The following is a 19587-nucleotide window of genomic DNA, read 5'->3' as shown; positions in this document are numbered from 1 at the left end:
AAAGAGGGATTTTATCTCTTAACGTCTGACATGGTTGCATTTAAATACGTTTTCGAGGCCCAAAGAGGTCTAATTATCCTTTATTTAATTGAAAGGAAAGACTTAGGATTTTTTTTCTTGCCCCATTAATCATCTCACGACCCTTCAGATTTATCAGGTGACCCAGTTAAGGGGCCCGACCTCTGGGTTGGAAACCACAGGACCAAACCAGTAACTGTCTCTGAAGTAGATAAATTAGTTCCACCTTGAGCAGATACAACATTGGTGCTTTCACATTCCTGCAGCAGTATGTACAATCTAATACAACTTGTAAGTTTTTTACGCGTTCTTTGAATACTTTCATTTTATTGATCGTACTTTTGCACTGTTATAGAAGTAGGATTTTCGATGTAGGACTTTGACTTGTAACGGAGTGTTTTTATAGTGCCGTCCTGGTAGTTTTACTTGAGTACTTCTTCCAGTACTGCTAAATACAGAGTAACATCAGCTGATCCAACAGAGAGAACAGAGACACTTTACCAGCAAGCAGTTAAAAAAAAAACTTTTATTGTTATCTCAGGAATACAGTAGACTGCTGTGCACAGCACATACGTACAAAAATAAAAGGAAAAAACTTTAATATCCTTACTTAGCATTGTCTGTTTTCAGAAACAAATAACTGGAGTTTGTTTCATCTTAATTTACAGTCATCAGCAAACCAAAACTAAGGCAGAGGGTGAGGTATATGAGAACGGAGATGAGAGGAATAGAGTGGAGGCTCTCTCCCTTTTAGAGTAGGAGTTTTAAAAAAAACACAAGAAGCACACACCCCTAATTAAGCTTGGGGCTCAGTCATGCTAATAGTACATTAAACATCATTAAAAAATGATATTCCTCACCTTGAATTTATTTAAATTTGATCTATAAGGTGTGGACAGAAAAAAAAAAAGAGAGACGAAAGATAAATCTGGATAAACTTTTTTGGTCAAAGCTGAAAGGGGAGCTTTTAGTTTTAGACACAGACCGTCACTCTTTTTCAGGGATCCTGCTTTTTTTCTTGACAGAGAAAAATGTGAGAGAACTCCCCTCTTTGCAACTGGCTTGTAATCAAGATTTTGTTAATAAGGTGCTGCTAGAGACGTCAGACATCTTGATTGTGAGGTGGGCAGGAGAAGTGCTCGTTGCTGTGCATGCGCAAAGTTCAGCTGAAAATGCTGAAAACGTGGATCTTTTTTTTTTTTTTTTGGCTTCTTCAGCCAAAACTGATGATGATTTGTCTTTTTGTTCGAGCTAAGCTCCTGATAAATTTTGTCAGCCCGTTATGTTGCATATCAGCACTCTAGAGGAACAAAAAGAGTGAGAGATTCATCTGTGAGAAAAATACTGTTATGAATGGATCTGTGTGTCGTAGACAGCTGAGCAGCAGGTCACACTGTGTCACATGGGCTGAAGGTGTTTGGGGTTGGGGCAGAGCCCAACAGCAGCAGCAGCAGCAGCAGCGGGCACGTCCAGAGGATGGCCGGAGTGCCGTCCTGCAGGATTTGAATGCAGCAGGAGAGGTGAGGCTGTGCGTGACTCTGCTCCTCGCATACTGCATTAACTCTGCAGATGTCCCCTCCCCAGAAATATCCCAACACAAGTACTTGGAAAGAGGAGGGGACAGCATGTTGTGGAGCTGCATTTTAAAGAGGTGGGGCTCTAAATTCAGAAAGGGAAGTGGGATTGTTTTAAAAAAAACATTGCAGAATGTGAAGGAGGGATCTATGAGGAACTATGAGAGCTATGGTTTTGTACCAGTCTCAAGCCATCAGTTCGCTAAATGTTATCATTTAAGAATAAAATAAAGTTTTCCCTTTCAAAAAGATACTTCAAATTCCTATTTCATGGAAACAGTACGACCCATGTAGCCGACCACCCCGGCCACTGGGGTTGAGGCCAAGGCTGGTCCGTGACTCTGACCTTGAACTAAAAAAGGCTGAAAGGAGAGGAGGAAGCTCCTGGGTTACAGCCGGAATCCCAAGGTCCCTGCCCGCAGAGCAGCGGGCGAGCGGTGGGGTAAGGGACGGGCTGAGGTGGGTGGCGAGGGGTGACAGAGCTCAGAGGGGGAGGCACTCAGGTATGTGGGAGGCTGCCTGTCATCCTGGCAGATCCACATTCCTGCAGGGGGTTTGACAAACAACAAAGACAGCGGGCCGGCTCCCTCACATACGTCTTTCCTGGATTTAAATAGTTCTGCTTCCTCTCCAAACACAAGAATGAATGGAGGCTGGTGGCGGAGCGAGATTCAGGTTCAGCTACAGAAGCTATGCGGGAAGATGCACAGTGTAAGATTCTCTCAAATCTGAGTGAAGCAAGAAAAACATCCTGGAAATATGTAACTAGAGCTTAACTATACATTGGTCCACATGATGGCAACATGTGTACAAAGCATGGCATGTCTTCAGCTTTGTAATCAAACTGCCACTATGCACACCAGTACGTATGGATACCCCAGCATATGCTGAAAAGGTGCTCTCCTTATGCCCCTGTTTTACCCATCAAATTTGTAAAATCAAGCCAAAAATCAGTAACATTTCTAATAGCATGCATCCACTCCACCAACTGCACTGTCCTTTAGTCCTTCGGGGCACAACTGACTCATCCATAATTGCGTTTAAAACTATCTCCCTCCAGCTCCCAACACCTCACTGCCACTGCAGTGCTGCTGCAGAGCACACAGACAAGCTGGGGAAGTGGCCCAGGGCCTGCACGTATGCCACCAAACACAGAAAGATAAATTAACAGAGACGAGCATGAGGGAAGGACTCTTACCAAGACATTTAGACACCATCATCGATGGTTAACTGTGCAACCTGAACTCTTTTTGCCTCGTTTTGGCAACTGCGACAAAGCAGCGTAAAAAGCTCCTGAATTCTTCTTTTAAATTTGCAGCTATTTACATTGTTTTTCATTGGTTTCATGGACAAGAGACATCATTTTCAGCAGCAGCTAAAGCTTTGCGATTCAAAAACAGCGACCCACTTTGCTGTAGGAGCTCTGTCCAAGACAATGTGCAGGTACAGTTCTACTGTGCGCTTGCAGTCTATCTGTTCAGTCCATTTTTGCGCAGACGCAAGCCAGGTCCAAACAAAAACGTTCTCCATGCTCTGATAGATAAGCGTTCCACCCTGTTTATTTGCTGGCGATGCCACATAGTCAAAGTTATGGCCTCGCGCCAGCCTCTATGGCTGACCGCTCTCTGGTCTCGACCACAGATTGTATATTACTTAATCGATCTAATTACAGAAAAGAAAATAAACCAGAGATAGTCAATCCCCCCCCTCTGAGGCCCTCTCCGGAGTGTCAGCCCTATTTCTGACTCCAGCGGGTGTCTCTTACATGCAAGTTTAAGGGGGCCACAAGTGGGAACACCAAGGCACCTTTAAATCGTGCAGCAAAGGTAGTGCATTTAAGTTTCCCCCACTGCTGGACATCGATAATGGAGCAGGGAGCCATCAAGCGCTCAAAGGTTCGAAAGAAATGATAAACTTAGCAGATATCTGAGCAGAAGTCCATGCATCCCTTAATCTAGTAAAGTGGTTCTTTGAGGTAATAAAAAGTATTCGTTTCACTCTTTAAAAGCACAGGATATAGCTCATCCTCCATCTCAAAAAAGGAAGTGACACGTAGTTCAGTTACAGCAAGCACCAAGGTAAAGTGAGACAGGCAAAGGCTTCAACTCTCCCCGTCCATAAAAACAATAAGCAGCACAGTACATGTACAAAGATAGCTATCCAAATATACATATATATAAACAGAATAAATATTTGTGTTTTCTTTCGCAGTCCGTCGGTGTGTATATCATGACTATGCATTTCTATGTTACCTGGAAGAACATCCACATGTGCAAATTACTGAGTTATTGCCAGTTTCTCTCATAGTCGCGGGAGGAAATGTGTGACAGTCATGGCGGTGGTGGCCTTGTTGCCTCTCTTTACGCGGCCATGCTTGCTGAGGGCGATATAGAAGCCCTTGTAAACAAAAGACTCATAGGCGTTGTAGTTGTTGGGCAGCAAAGTCTCCTTGAACTTGCACTCATCCACGAAGACTCTCTAAAAATGCCCAAAAAAAAGTGTGAGAGAGAGAAAGAGGGGGTCAGTAAATCTCATGACAGACACAGGAGGAACATCACAACATATGCATGGTTTCCATGTGACCTTTACTTTGGCAGACAGCCTGCCTACAAAGCATGCTTTGAGGGAAACTGGAGGAGGTGGCATGTTGTTGCAAAAGAAATGCCCCTTTCAAATGCAGATACCAGCCTCCTGCCTTTACTGCTGAGCTCATAAAATAATACCAACCAATTCGAAGGAGAAATGCAACTAAATAAGCTAGAATCAAATACTAAATGTAGAGCATTAAGAAACATGGACACATTGTGGTTGGGTAACAGTATCTCAATGTTCAACACATTGTACTCATTTCTGACAAATATAACAACTATAGCTTTATATCCTTCATTACAGCCACTGGGCTGGCGCTGAGTACAGTTGACATTTTGATATTACTGCCAACACAATACCTGGAATTACAAAACAAAAGAAGCTTAACTTTTTCAATGTTAAACGTTGATTAAATGCAAGCAGTCGTACAACAGCTCTGCCTAAAAGTGGCAGAATAAGTGAGAAAAAAAGGTACAAATCAGATTACTTTCAATAGGATGCTAATAAATAAGTATCGAGGTTTGAAAGGCAGCTCAACATGAAGCTGTTGGATCTGTTGTAAATAGTTTATTTTATATTCCTCCCTAAGAGTAACTCATTGGTCTCCTTGTAAGAAAGCTAAATAAACTCATCCTAGAGGCTCATTACAAATCACCAGGACAGTTGTTAAATATTAAATACTTCATCACATACTGTACACACTGTGTACCTAATGTACAGTGCTTTCACTCAAGTATACACACTTTAATACTGTGCTATACTGAATTTAACAAAGACTCTAATGTCATTATTTAAAGTTTCACTATGTTTTATAGTATAACTTTTTATAAGTCTAAAAGGTGTTTTACAGTATATTTTTTCCAGTGATTTCTGAACATTTACAATCTAAAACTTTGAATGATGTTTTAGGAAATTCCCCAGTAAAGGACCAACTGATGGCTCCCACATATACATCTACAATAAATGTGTGAATATCACACAGAGACAAGTGACCTACTTTTAAAGACGGGCCACAGCTAAGTGAACTGTTTCTCCTGTCATTGGTTTCAACCATCACATGTTGACCCAATGTTTGTCTGCTATCTAGCAGCCATGACTGGATAATGTTCACTGCAGGGCCAAAAAGTAATATCTGCTTTGAATCAAAATGAAATGAAATATATAAATATACAGATTCCAGTGGTGGAATCTAACTAAGTACAGTTGCTCAAGTGCTGTACCGAAGCACAATTCTGAGGTACTGTACTTGATTATCTCCACTTTATGCTGCTTTACACTTTTATTTCACCACATCTCAGAGGGAAACATTGAACTTTTTACTTCACTGCATCTGAATCACTTTGCAGATCAACATGAAAACATAGTGTGTAAAATGTCTATGAATCAGTTAAAACTTTCTCGATTAGAAACAGCATTAAAATGCATGTTGACAGTCACAATATTCAAAGTATACATATTAATATACACTTACCAGAGCCACTATCCAACCAGCAGTATACAGTAATATATAGGTATATATTAAACATACAGAAATGAAATTACAATAAATTACACATCATTGAATTGTAGTTGCTGCCTGCAAGTGTATAATTTCTATATGTAACTTTATATGGGTGAATTCTCCCCTGGGGATCAATACATTCTTATTGATAAAATAACATAATATTTTATTTGTTGATTATATTTTGTAGCATTCATATGAATCAGGAAAGTAACTAAAGTTGTAAACTAAATGTAGTGGAGTAAAAAGTGGGAATATTTGCCTCAGAGGTTTAGCAGAAGGTAGAAATACTCAAGTAAAGTACAAGTACCTCAAAATTGATAAGTTACCTTAGTTACTTTTGATACAAGAACTCTGTACTTTTACTACTCTGTGCAATTTTCAGTTCGAGACGTGTACTTGTAATGGAGTACTTCTACTCGAGTACAGGATGTGAATACTTGTGACACAGTAGGAGATTTTGGCATTAAAGCTTTCTCTAATGGGACTCCTGTGAAACCCCCTATCATCAGAGCATATTAATAACACAACGGCGCTCATAAACCCACGGATGCAGCAGCGACATGAACTCATCTTACACCGAGCAGGATGTGTGTGTGTGTGTGTGTGTCAGTGTGTGCGTGTGTGTGTGTGTGTGTGTGTGTGTGTGTGTGTGTGTGTGTGTCAGTGTGTGCGTGTGTGTGCGTGTGCCTCTGAAGTTGCGCACAAACGTACCGTTCCGTATAACCTTCCCCTGCTGTTCATTGCGACAAACAGCTCACTCCTCACCCCGAACAGGCTGATCACTCCTCGGTCCACGGTGGAGATCTCTATCAGACCTAAAGGAAACACACTGTTAGGAAAGCACAGACGCTGCAGACTGGGGGACAAAGTCGTGTAACTGGCCTCTGCAGCAGTGATGGGTGTAACCTTTGCAGGTGCATTGCGACTGGATGATGCTCTGTGTGCTCAAACAGCCCTTCGGATTATTCACCTATTTGCAGTTAAAACATTAAGATGCCCTGTGAGTGTAGTTTACAGCGTGCTGAGTGGGCTCTGTGTGTGTGTGTGTGTGTGAGTGTGTGTGTGTGTGTCCTGCTGCAGCAGGACGCAGGGTAAAAATAAGTTAGCGTCTAAACTGGGTCCAAGCATTCATGTCATGTTTTTGGCTTGGGAGGATATTTCGCACTGCACGGATGTAAGGCTCAGTACACTGTTTTTGCTTTCGGAAACTTTCAACCATGCCGACGCCTCTTATTAAATATCATTCAAGACAAGTGACCCGCTCTAACTTTCACACAGCCTGCGCATAGGGTTGCACTCTTTTTTTCGGGTCCAGTGCTTTGCCGGATGCAACTCACTGTATTGGTTCTCATTGTGTGCACCGCTTATCCTGCCATCCGGGAGCACCTGCAGGTGAAACCCAATGCCCACGTTGCAGTACAGTCGCCGCACTCTTTTGATGCCCTGCAAATAGTCACTCTCCCAGTTCAGCTCCGATTTCGACCCAGTTATACCCAGATAGGAGCGGGAGAAGAGGGTCTCCCACTTCTTCTCCAATAAAGTCGCATTAGTCCTGCTCGGAATCGGATAAGGTGAAACGATCCCCCAGAGAGAAGTCCACAGTACAATAACTGCTGGCAGCGTCCAGTGCGTCCTGGCCCCGCTGGACATACTGTAGAGGCACCTTTGCGCAATGGCCATCCAGTTTACCTTTGGGGCACGTGGTCAAAGTCACCTGCCCTATAAATGCAACTCTTCTTATTTTCTGTCCTTTGGCATGGTGGTGGTAAAGGCTTATTTTGGGATCAAGGCAGATCAAGGCCCCATAGCCCGAGATCTGAGCAGGAGGAGAGGGACAGAGCGCGTCGGAGCTTGAATTGGTGCCGGTGGCGATGATCATCTTTCGCCGCTCCGCGCCTCTGTACAGGCAACGCTGGCCGTGGAGGGGACACCACTCACCGCAAAACCAGCTCACCTTGCCCGACTCTCACATCCTAAAATGACATCACTGTGACTTCACCGCTGCACCCCCCCATCAAAAGTGGGAGATGGGAGGAGGAGGAGGAGGAGAAGGAGGAGGAGAGAGAGTTACAGGACCCCAGCAGCAGCAGTTCTGATAGGAATGATGGGGGGTGCTGCACCTTCACATCAGCGTCAAAAAGTCAGACAGAATGAGAAGAAGCGTCTCCTGTGGAGCTTTTCAAAATAAAACCCTTGCCAGCGTGACTGTGTTGCAAGGAGAACGAGTTCCTGCATCATCTGTTCCATCAAAACAATTAAATTACAACACATTTAAGGAAAAATCAGAATAAATTGCTTAATCCAAAGCACAAGCAGCTATCGAATGCTTTGATGAGTGTGAAAATGATGCAAATCATTCGCTATGGCCTCCATAATCACCAAATCTCAACGCAATAGAGAGCCCATGGATGATTATGGTAATGAAATCTATGCCAAAGAGTTTTAAAGCTGTTCAGACAGCTTTCTGATACCTTACTGAGATACTTTATGTTGGTTTTTTACTTTGATTTCTCACCCACCTGCATATTTTGAAGGAAGGAGGGCAACCTGAACATATTTAGATGAAGAGAGTCATAAAATCAAGAGCATCATTTAAATTATTATAAAACAAAGACAGACAGAAAAGTAGTGGTAAGCGCACACATTTTCGTAACTAGCATCAATAGTACTATGAATAGATATCAAATCTAATGTCTGATTTCACTGCTGCATGTGTGTGTTCTCCCAAAATTATTGTCTGTGCTTTTAGTTTGAAAGTACACTAACCTATTTTTTTTAGTCTTCCTCTGGCTGATTGTGGCTGACCTGACCAGCTCTTCCTCACATGGGAGACCTGCAGGAGGGGAGGGTGTGTGTGTGTGTGTGTGTGTGTGTGTGTGTGTGTGTGTGTGTGTGTGTGTGTGTGTGTGTGTGTGTGTGTGTGTGTGTGTGTGTGAGAGAGAGAGAGACTTTCATTGGCGTTGAGCAATCATGGGATGGATGGATGGATACTGTGTCCAGAACCCAAATCGGGATGGTGGTCATATGTCCTGGCAGCCTGCTGCCTTATTTAGAAGGAAGGTGTAAAAACAGTCACAGCCAGTCACAGGAGAGCAAATGGCAATCCTGTCTGACACTTCCTTAGCTGTTTGTTCAGGAAGTTTACATAACCAGATATTTTGCCTGGTCAGATTGCGCGTTATTATTGTAAGTAACTCACCCTGCGACTACCAGAATAATTTAACCTGCATGAATCAAACACATGGATCTATTTTGGTTGTTGCACTGCCAGACCTGCAGTTGATGATCATAATAAGGCAAAAGTTGCTTTATTTCCCCTTCAAAACAAATTATATTTTTGTCAGTCTGAAATGTGGATAAAATATCGAGCACATAAGAGTCTAAGGTGAACGCATTGGTTTCGCCCTCCTTTACATCCCTGTTTGCATCCTGTCCTGCAAGGTGTTGGTGGGAGATGAAGACTCAGGGGAATTCCCAGCACGTCACAGAGCACCAGTCTCTGGGGCCCCGAGGTGCTATTGGCTGCCAGGGAGCCTCAGGCCCACCTTAGCAACCAGAGGGGCCTTGTTGCTGATAAACAGCAGCGGCAAGACAACCCATAATGGAAAAACAACAAACAAACAAAACTGTTCATATATCCCACAATGTGCAGACACGTAAACTGCAACAGAAATGTACATTTACATGTTGACAGCGCATGTACGTGTTTTCATATACTTAAAGATATATTTCTATTGTTATTATCTATAGAGATTGTATATGTAATAGAATTAGAGTATTTGAGATATTTTTTCAGTATTAGTATATATCATGGTGTGGTAAATGTTGTCAAGACAAACAAAAAACAACTGAATATTCAGTCCAATTAACCCTGTTCCATTCCTCACACAAAAAACACAATCCTCAACAGTGATGGAAAATTATTCATTCATTTTAACATATGATGTTGCAGTATTTGCATGTTGAATAGTATTTCCATTTGGTGCAACTTTATACTTCTACTCTACAACATTTCAGAGAGAAACTTGCAAATAGAATTGTACCCATGAAACGTGAGTTTATGAGTTATGATGCATATTTGTATAAAAATCACAATAATCGGCTCCATCCCAACCTGCTACAACAAAAACACTGCTTACACATTAACAACTGGCCTTCGAGATGTCATTTTGTCAGCTTTTAGTTATGGTAACGGTGTCATTCTGGGATGTCCAAACTGAACTATCTCAGTAATTACAGGATGGATTGCTGTGGCATTTTTTACAGACATTCATGTTTTAGCCAAATTAAATACTAAACATAAATTCTAGTACAATTGGCATTTCATGTTAATCTCTCTGTAGAATCATCCATTGATTAGAAATCTGGTTTCACTACACATGTTACTCTTCTTTACAACATCAATCCTCTGAAACATCATTGACAGGATGGGGTAAATGTGAAAGCCAGGACCTTTTAGTCCCACAGGGGCAGATAGACTGGACCAAATGGAGCAAATTAATGAGACAGCCTCTTGATTTGCTGTGTAAGCACATGACTATGCAACCTAAGGCAACCAACAGCCTGAATAGACAAAACTACTGGGTTATTGACAGAGTGTAACTTTAATCAATGGAGAGTTGGCCCCGTAATGAGACAGTGTTGAGCTCCTGAGATTAATTCAGCCATTATGGTTATACTGGGGTGACGCTGAAGCTGCTTTTTGAAATTAAAAAATCAGAAGCAAATGCACTTTTGACAGAATCGCTTGTTTTATCTGACCAGTGGTCCAAAACGCAAAGATATTCAACTGACTATAATTTAAGATAAAGTAAAGCAAGAAAGTCTCACATTTGGGAGGCTGGAACCATCATTTGTAGGCGTTGGTATTTTTGATTAAAAATGACTTAAAGGAGTATTCTAGTGATTTAGTACTGTACTTCCATATAGTTGGGAACTCCTGAGAAACAGATTAAAACAAGAGGAGTGAAATGTGAATCTGTAGAAGCTGAGATAATCTGATTTTAAGTAACTACAATCTGTCAATCTTCCAAAACACTGGATCCTACATTCCCCGTAATGCAACTAAATCCGGCTTTCGATACACCTTCCCTGCCTCTCACCTCACTTCTTTTAAATTCGGCACCTGCAGTTTGTATTGCAGGCTTTCTTAAAATGTGCAAGTGTCAGACCCGAAGCCAAAATAACCCTGATGACACTGTAACATCAGGGGTATTTTTTGGAATACCAAGAGAAAGTTTCCTCTAGATCCACAGATTGTACTGCATGATTTTGTTATATTCTTGTGACATGTAAACTGATTTTTTTAATGTTTATGTGTAAAACAGTGAAGTTCCCCTTTAAACTACTAACCAATTATCCAGACGGTTGCAGATTGATCTAATAATCAGTTGATTCACTAATCGTTTCAGCTGTCAAGATTTAAAGAGAAAGTCAAGATATAAAAACTGAATAACCCTGACAACTGCAACTGAGTCACAGTGGGGCAACAAGAGGAGAGAGGGAGCTAGATGGAAACTTGCCCACATAACACAGCAAATTGATTTTTGCCTATAGACTCGCCTTGACTGAATATATTAGAGCCAAAGTAGTAGAGCAGAAACTCGAGACTCAAGCAAGAGAAAAGTGCCTGCAGTTTACTATTGTTGGTCAGCTGTCTTTGTTGCAATTATAGGATCTATGTGGTGCGTACACCCACACATGCACGCACACTCGCACATCAATCAGAAAATGGACCAGAGGGAATAGCCGTACAAACAGCTTTTGTGCATATTACCAAAGTGTAAGTAACTGGATACAGGAGGACGCAAAGCTCTTTCAATTACTGTTTTATTAACGTGGGGTTTAAAAGACGATATTGAAACAACAGCTGAAGAGACCCGGAGACGGACGGGGGATTTCTCTGGAATGACATCAGAATCGCTAGCATAGATGGGCAATAATACTCCAACTAGTCCAACTGTGTGTGTACAGACGACACACCAAGGCTGCACAGGCCTTCATGTGAAGACATGTGGTTGCAATTTTAAAATCATAGCAGTTAATAGACAAATTATATAATTAATTAATTAATTAATTATTATCATGAATTAAATGTATGTGTTAAATGCTAACTGGCTAAAAATGCTACCACAGCTGTTACAGGTTGAGCAAATCATGATTTTGAATTGATGATAGTGCTACATGAAAGGTCAGGGGATCACCGAATTTCATAGAATTCATCCTAATGGATGATGAATAGCTGTAACAAACTTCATGGCAATCCATCCAATAGGTTGTGGAGCCATTTTACACACAACCTCATGTTGGCACTGGATGAAAAGTGAGGGATCAACAAGGTCATTAGGATTCAGCCTCTGGAAATCATGTCTGTACAAACTCCTGTTTAGATATTTCACTGGATAAGTGAAAGGTTTGACCCACTGGTAGTGCTACAGAGACAGTCAGAGCAACAGCTAAAAGTCAGTAGGAGTCATCCTCTGGGGACCTTGAATGCCTGTTGAAACGTTCTCATCCAGTAGTTTCAGCCTGGGCCAAAGTGGTGGACTGGCCAACACTGCCATCCCTCGAGCCAACATGGCTGAAAATCCACTTCTGTGCCAACAGCACTTTTGTAAAAGGAGATATTCTAATCACTGTTGATCCACGGCTGTGTGAGGCAACACAGGCAACGCTTGCCCTATTTTACATCATGTACCATTAAACCAGTCAACGTACTGAGCCACCAAACAAGAGATCCTTTACTCAAGTAAGAAAACTTTTCAGTATCGAGCAGATCATAGTGATGTGGAGATCAATAAAAACGATTTCAATCCTAGGGAGCAGGGGCTTGTAAAATAGTAACGGTACCACCCTGAAAGGAGCTCAGGGTTCTGGTCTTTTGCTGAGTCAGCTAATGTATAATTCAAAAGCCTAAAACTGCACAGGGTTACGCTCTTTTCCTCTGCTGCTTTGTAAATTCGTGACACAGGGAGAAGCAGAAAGTCCACTGGGAAGCTGGTATGGAGTGACATGCTGTGTTACTAGAGCGTAAGCAGAGGCTGAAATATATTAAGAGATCTGTTCTGCTTCTTTCATTGTTATTGTGTCAAGCTTTGAGCTGTACAGGGAAGACAAAGAGCAGCCAGTCAGAAGGGATTGTTCCCAGTAAAAATATCTTTTCAAGGGTAAAGCTGTGCACCTGCAGAGAGATGTGTGTGCTGCTAAATTGGGTGTAGAATGACTAAGGGGAAAAGAAGCCACGCAGGGGTGACTTTTACACTGGTGACAAATCACAGCCAATGACACAGCAATTCTGTTCATGTTCACGTCAGTAAGACGTACTGTGCTTCATTCGTCAGCAGATTGTCTGGATGACTATTAACATGCTTTTAAGCAAAATATCCAAGGTACTTAGAGTGAGGAAATGCAGTTTCATAACATCATAACATTTGTCTCACAAAAGCCAAAAACACCAAGACATGAAGCACATTTTTTAAAACTTGCAGTTTCCTGTAATGCTGAACCCATTTTTCAATTAATTTATCAGCCAATAGACAGAAAATAATCAGCAAAATGCAGTTTCATCCTCAATAATTCTTAGTGCAGTAAGTGTAAAGAATTACATCCATGCTTCCTATTTTGGTTCCAAAGCCAAACTTTGTAAACTACAGATGTGCAAAGAAAAATTTAAAATTAATTCGCAAATCCTTTTTGTTGCTTTTTAAATTTACTCTGTCAGCAGATGGACGATGTCTTTGGTGATTGGAAGAAATGTGGCCTATTGTGTTAATGAATTGTTTCATTTAATTAAATGCTAAAGAAAGCGAAAGAGTAAAAGCGACAGATTACAATGCACTTGAATGATGGTGAATGGCTCCTATCATGGCCATTGATCTCCATTTCAGCTCAGTAATTACATTGCATCCCAAGAGAGCTGAAAGATGTGAAAACGTCTGTTTAACGAGATGTGATCAAACAGTTTTGTGAGCCTTACATGGTGAGCTGTGTTACCCTGAAGAGTGCGAGCTCAGCAGGGTTGTCGAATCACAAAATCCTTGACACAAGGTCCTAAAAACTGGTTAGTTTGGCAGTTAATTGCATCTACTTGTTTATTTGTCATCTGAAACATGGATGAGATTTAAAGGCCCGTTGCCTCGGGGTCCTTGAGTAGTAGTAGAAAGTCATTAGATCAAATACATTTTTGTGGACAAATAGTGCAAACACTGACAAGATATTTTTGAAGTATTAGACTTTCAGGGAACGGTCTTCCCTCAAGCTGCTATGTCACTTTCCAAGATGTTCTCCATTTAAAATAACAAATGTGCCAAATATTTTCTCTTCTCTGCACCAAATATCAGATATGGGAACACTGAGGCTAAGCTTTGATCGGTGCCACATCCTCGCCATAAGCAACTGCCCCTTCAAGGCAAAAACTGGCAGACTTACTTGAAGCCACGAGGAAAGCTCTGTTTACGTGGCTGCCATGCTGAAAAGTCAGACAGTTTGGTTTATGGCTGTAGGAAGAGATACAGATCAGAGGAGGTGTCAGCTGCTGACTCGGCAGCCGATTCCCCCTGGCTCCTCTTCCCTCTCTCCCAGGAACCCAACACCGAGCCAGGCCACCAGGACCGAGCAGGAGGAATGTGAGGAATTCTCTCAACACATTTGCTCACTGCTTTGCACGTTCTCACCCCTATGGGATGTAAAGGGTGCCGCCAGCCCTGAGGATGCGACCACCTTGCTCCACAGTGAGTGAGCGCAAGGGTGGGCGCAAGGCGGCAATGAGCGGAGGATCAAGGCAATTTGGCTGATGGGTAGAAGAGAGCGTCAGGAATGGCACACTGCTGAGAGAGTGAGTCATCCTGGACAGAGCCGCTGTCATTCGGCCAGCACAACAAAGATCAGATCATTTATTTTTGTCACGGCCCCTGCTGGATGAAATCTAAACCCACGAGGAGTTGATCAAAGGTTCTGGTGTGCTGCCTGTCCTGGAGAGCAACTAATAAATATGATATTATATCTAATATGATACCTAATATTTTAATCTATAGGTCTAACACTGGTTTTATTCAAGGACTTTCTGAGCTTCTTTCATTTATCATGGCCAAATATGATACAGGTTTTATCCTCTATGATTGTAATATACACACTAGTTGTCCCTCCATGTCTTCTTTTACTGCTGATTTCATTAACTTTTCTGAGTCTTTTAATCTTCAGCAGTCCCTTAAAAACCCAACTCATATAATGACGGACATACCCTTGAGTTTGTGCCGTCCCCCAAGTCAGCCAGCAGTTTCTGCGTAAAGTTCTTATCTGCATCTGCATGTAATACCCTTAATCAGATAGGTCTCTCTGCCAATGATTTACTCAATACTTTCAATATGTCAGACTATCCTTGATGACCTCGCCCCTAGATGAAACAAGCAAAACATAATGCCCTATCATGGCTTAATGACCACAAGGGATTTAAAAAGGCAATGTGACCGAGCTGAGCAAAAAGGGCAGGTATCAAGGTATCTCTTGATAGCCTAAGAAGCTTGATGTTGGCCTATCAGCATGCACTTGAAGAAGAAAGGTATTCTTATTTCTCCAATTTAGTAGCTGCTACAACCCCAGGGTGGTATTTCATGCAATCAACTCAGCAGTTACCCGTCCTTAAGCATCCGCTTACCCGCCATTTCTTAAAATAAAATATATAGCATTAAACTCCATATCAGAAACTCCATGACCAGAAACATCCTCATCTGTACTGAGCCCTCTACCAGTGGGTCTCATTTCAAGCAAATTTCAATGCTACATGTTAATTGGACATGATCCAAACTGGATTTCTGAGAGAGGTATTTCAGACTGTTAGCCCACAAATTCGCTCTATTGCTCATTGTCAACGGCATGTTGCCTATAAATTACTCTCACACATGAATAACCAACATATTTTTGAGCAATATAAATTAGGGAGCACAGAAACAGCTCTTTTTAAAGTTACTAATGATTTACTGCTCGCCGCAGGGCTTGGTGAATTTCAATTTTACTTGATTTGAGTTCCGCATTTGATTCAGTTCACCACAATATCCTTATCAATTGCCTTGAAAACTGTGTTGATATTCAATTCAATTAAATTCAATTCAATTCAGTTTATTTTGTATAGCCCAATATCACAACAGAGTGTCTCATAGTGCTTTACAAAGTTCACTGAAATAAACAAGAAGTGTAAGTGAACGAACAATCTAATAAAGAGTCCAGCAGTCGATGAGGCCAATGGATCAGTCCGGTGGATCAGTCCAATGGATCAGTCCGGTGGATCAGTCCGGTGGATCAGTCCGAGGCATCACCTGCCCTTTATGATCCTCCTTCTTCGGGAAGGAAAAACTCAAAAAACCCAGTGGGAAAAGAGAAACCTCCGGGAGCACCACAGTGAAGGAGAGATCCAGCTCCCAAGGACGGACAGGCTGTAGCCTTGGACGCACATCCATTGGCTGATGGAGAACCACATCAGCGGGACCAGGACCAGGATCCATAGGAACCAGGGAACCACATCAGCAGAACCAGGACCAGGATCCACAGGAACCAGAGAACCACATCAGCGGGACCAGGAACAGGATCCATAGGAACCCGAGAACCACATCAGCAGAACCAGAACCAGGATCCATAGGAACCAGAGAACCACATTAGCGGGACCGGGACCAGGACCCACAGGAACCAGAGAACCACATCAGCAGGGCCAGGACCAGGATCCACAGGATCAACAGGAACCTGAGAGATGAGAAAGCACAGAAAGGCTCCGGGGAAGATAGCAAGTTAGAGGCAGACATTTGACTGACATGAGACATAACGATGGAGAGGAAGAGGAGGATAGAGAATTCCACAGGAGAGGAGCCTGATAGCTGAAAGCTCTGCCTCCTGAACTACTTTTGGAGACTTTGGGAACCACCAGTAGACCTGCATTCTGGGAGCGCAGTGCTCTAGTGGGGTAGTACGGTACTATAAGCTCTTTAAGATATGATGGGGCCTGACCCTTAAGAGCCTTGTAGGTGAGGAGAAGGATTTTAAACTCTATTCTAGATTTTACTGGAAGCCAATGAAGAGAAGCCAGTACAGGAGAAATGTGGTCTCTTCTTTTAGTTCTCGTCAGAACATGAGCAGCAGCGTTCTGGACCAGCTGGAGAGTCTTTAAGGACTTATTGGGGCAGCCTGATAATAAAGAGTTACAATAGTCCAACCTAGAAGTGACAAATGCATGGACCAATTTTTCTGCATCATCAGTGGATATGATGGGCCTGATTTTAGCAATATTACGTAGATGGAAAAAGGCAGTTCTAGAAATCTGTTTCATGTGGGAGTTAAAGGACAAATCCTGATCAAATAAGACTCCCAGATTCCTCACAATGGAGCTGGAGGCCAGATTAATCCCGTCCAGAGCAGTTATGGTAGTAGAAAAGCTGTCTCTGAGGTGTCTGGGGCCAAGCAAAATAACTTCAGTTTTATCTGAATTTAGCAGCAGAAAGTTGCTGCTCATCCAGGACTTTATGTCCTTAAGGCAGATTTGAAGTTTAACCAACTGATTGGGTTCATCTGGCTTTATTGATAAATATAATTGTGTATCATCTGCATAACAGTGGAAATTAATGGAGTGCTTCCTGATAATATTACCCAGAGGAAGCATATATAAGATAAAGAGTATTGGTCCAAGCACTGAACCTTGTGGAACTCCATGTCTAACTTTAGTGTGGACAGAGGATTCGTTATTAATATGTACAAACTGAAATTGAAATTGATACCAATGAACTGTTCCAGTCTCTGTAACAGGATGTGATGGTCAATGGTGTCGAAAGCAGCACTCAGGTCTAACAGGACCAGGACAGAGAGGAGTCCTCTGCCTGATGCCATAAGGAGGTTGTTTGTAACCTTCACCAGTGCTGTGTCTGTGCTGTGGTTCGCTCTAAAACCTGAAAATCCTCAAATAGACTATTAGAGTTTAGAAAATTACACAGCTGATTAGCTACGACTTTCTCCAGGATCTTGGAGAGAAAGGGAAGGTTGGATATAGGTCTATAGTTAGCTAACACACCTGAATCAAGAGTAGGCTTTTACGGTCTAGATGAGGAGATTATTCAGCAAGATCAATTGGAGAAAAACAGTCCAAGTACGCATCAGGTGTAACAGCTGTTTCTATGGTTCCTAAGTTTGAAGTAGAATCAGACCCTGTTAAGGGCAGGAGGTGCTGAATTTTGTCCTTAATAGTTAGAATTTTATCATTAAAGAAGCTCATGAAGTCGTTACTGCTGAGCTCTAAGGGAACACAAGGATCAACAGAGGACTGGCTCCTTGTCAGCCTAGCTATTGTGCTAAAAAGGAATCTAGGGTTGCTTTTATTTTCTGCTATTAATGAGGAGTAGTAGGCGGCTCTGGCATTACAGAGGGCCTTTTTATAGGTTTTAAGACTATCTTGCCAGATTAAACGGGATTCTTCCACTTTGGTGGCCCGCCATGTCCTTTCTAGCCTACGTGAGTGTTGCTTAAGCTCACGTGTCTGGGAGTTATACCAGGGAGCTTGTCTCTTTTCTTTAATTCTCTTCTTTTTTAGAGGGGCAATAGAGTCTAGTGTCATTCGCAGTGAACCTGCAGCACTATTGACCAGATAATCAATTTGGGAGGGGCTGAGATTAACATGGGGGTCATCCGCAGCACAGGGACACACTGGCTGAAATACTGAAGGAATCACCTCCTTAAATTTGGCAACAGCACTATCAGATAAGCATCTAGTGAGGACCTCTCTGTCATATAGAGCATAGTCTTGTAGCAAGAAATCAAATGTTATCAGGTAATGGTCTGATAGAATAGAGTTATGTGGAAAGACTGTTAACTGTTCAGTTTCAACACCATAAGCCAAACAAGGTCAAGAGTGTGGTTAAAACAGTGAGTTGGTTCATTTACACTCTGGGAGAAGCCAATTGAGTCCAAAAGTGAGACAAAGGCAGTGCTGAGACTATAATTTTCATTATCCACATGAATATTAAAATCACCTACTATAATCACTTTGTCCACACTAAGGACTAAGTCTGATAAAAACTCTGAAAACTCAGTTAAGAATTCAGAGTACGGGCCAGGAGGGCGGTACACTGTGACAACCTATTGAGGGCACTACTTTAGTGTGGTTTCGTTCCAACCTCTCTGACAGATCTTTCTCTGTCGCAATGGGAGCGTTCTCCTCTTCCACAGACCCCCTATCATGTGATGTTCCCCAGGGATCAATTCTTGGTCCATTACTATTTTCTATTTATATGTTTCCTTATAAGCTGAGGTGTATTAAACTGTTATATGGGTGACATACAATTTTCTCAGGTTATGGCTTGTCTCTTTGATCAAATCCTTCTGGCCCCCTAAATCTGACCTGACTTGAAAAAGAATATTCTGAACCTGTCCTCTAATGTGACTAAGACTGCAAAAGATAGAAAACAATTATCTCAAGCAGATTTTGAAAAAATCATCCACGCTTTCATCTCTTCACTTCTGAATTATTGTAATTCCCTGCCTTTAGGGCTCAGCCAAAAGGCCATCTCCTCCATCTGCAGATAATTCAAAACTTGGCTGCTAGACGTTTAACAATTCTGAGAGGGGAGACGATTTCACTTCCATCCTTGAAACACTGGCTTCCTGTTAGGCTGACAAAATTATCTTTAAACTTTTACTAAATGCGCTTAAAGCTCTATATGGCCTTGCTCCTATCTACATCATAGCTTTACTCGTGCCCCATGAGGCTAGTGGCTGCCTGCGCTCCTCAAGTAGGCCTCTCCCAACTCTTTACGAAAGGAAACCAGGAAGAACTCCCTTCCAAAGAAATATAGGTTAGCTAACTCAGAACCTTTGTTTAAATCACTCTTAAACATCAAATTGAATTATTTGGATTTATAATACACTCACTTA

The 19587-nt window shown here is 42.0% G+C and overlaps 1 protein-coding gene across 1 annotated transcript; it reads right to left on the bottom strand.

Moving 5' to 3' along the window:
* Positions 1-1140: 1140 nt before the first annotated feature.
* On the bottom strand, positions 1141-7667 carry LOC139221789 (fibroblast growth factor 6-like). The gene is made up of 4 exons (XM_070853725.1): positions 7023-7667; positions 6397-6500; positions 3845-4070; positions 1141-2282 (listed from the first exon to the last, which is right to left on the bottom strand). Exons 1-3 carry the CDS (start codon positions 7363-7365, stop codon positions 3894-3896), a joined length of 624 nt encoding a protein of 207 aa, XP_070709826.1. The 5' UTR covers positions 7366-7667; the 3' UTR covers positions 1141-2282; positions 3845-3893.
* Positions 7668-19587: the final 11920 nt, after the last annotated feature.

Source organism: Pempheris klunzingeri, chromosome 22 (assembly GCF_042242105.1).
Source record: "Pempheris klunzingeri isolate RE-2024b chromosome 22, fPemKlu1.hap1, whole genome shotgun sequence".
Taxonomy (NCBI): Eukaryota; Metazoa; Chordata; class Actinopteri; order Acropomatiformes; family Pempheridae; genus Pempheris; species Pempheris klunzingeri.
The sequence above is the reverse complement of the archived record's forward strand: the minus strand, read 5'-3'. Positions and strand labels throughout refer to the sequence as shown.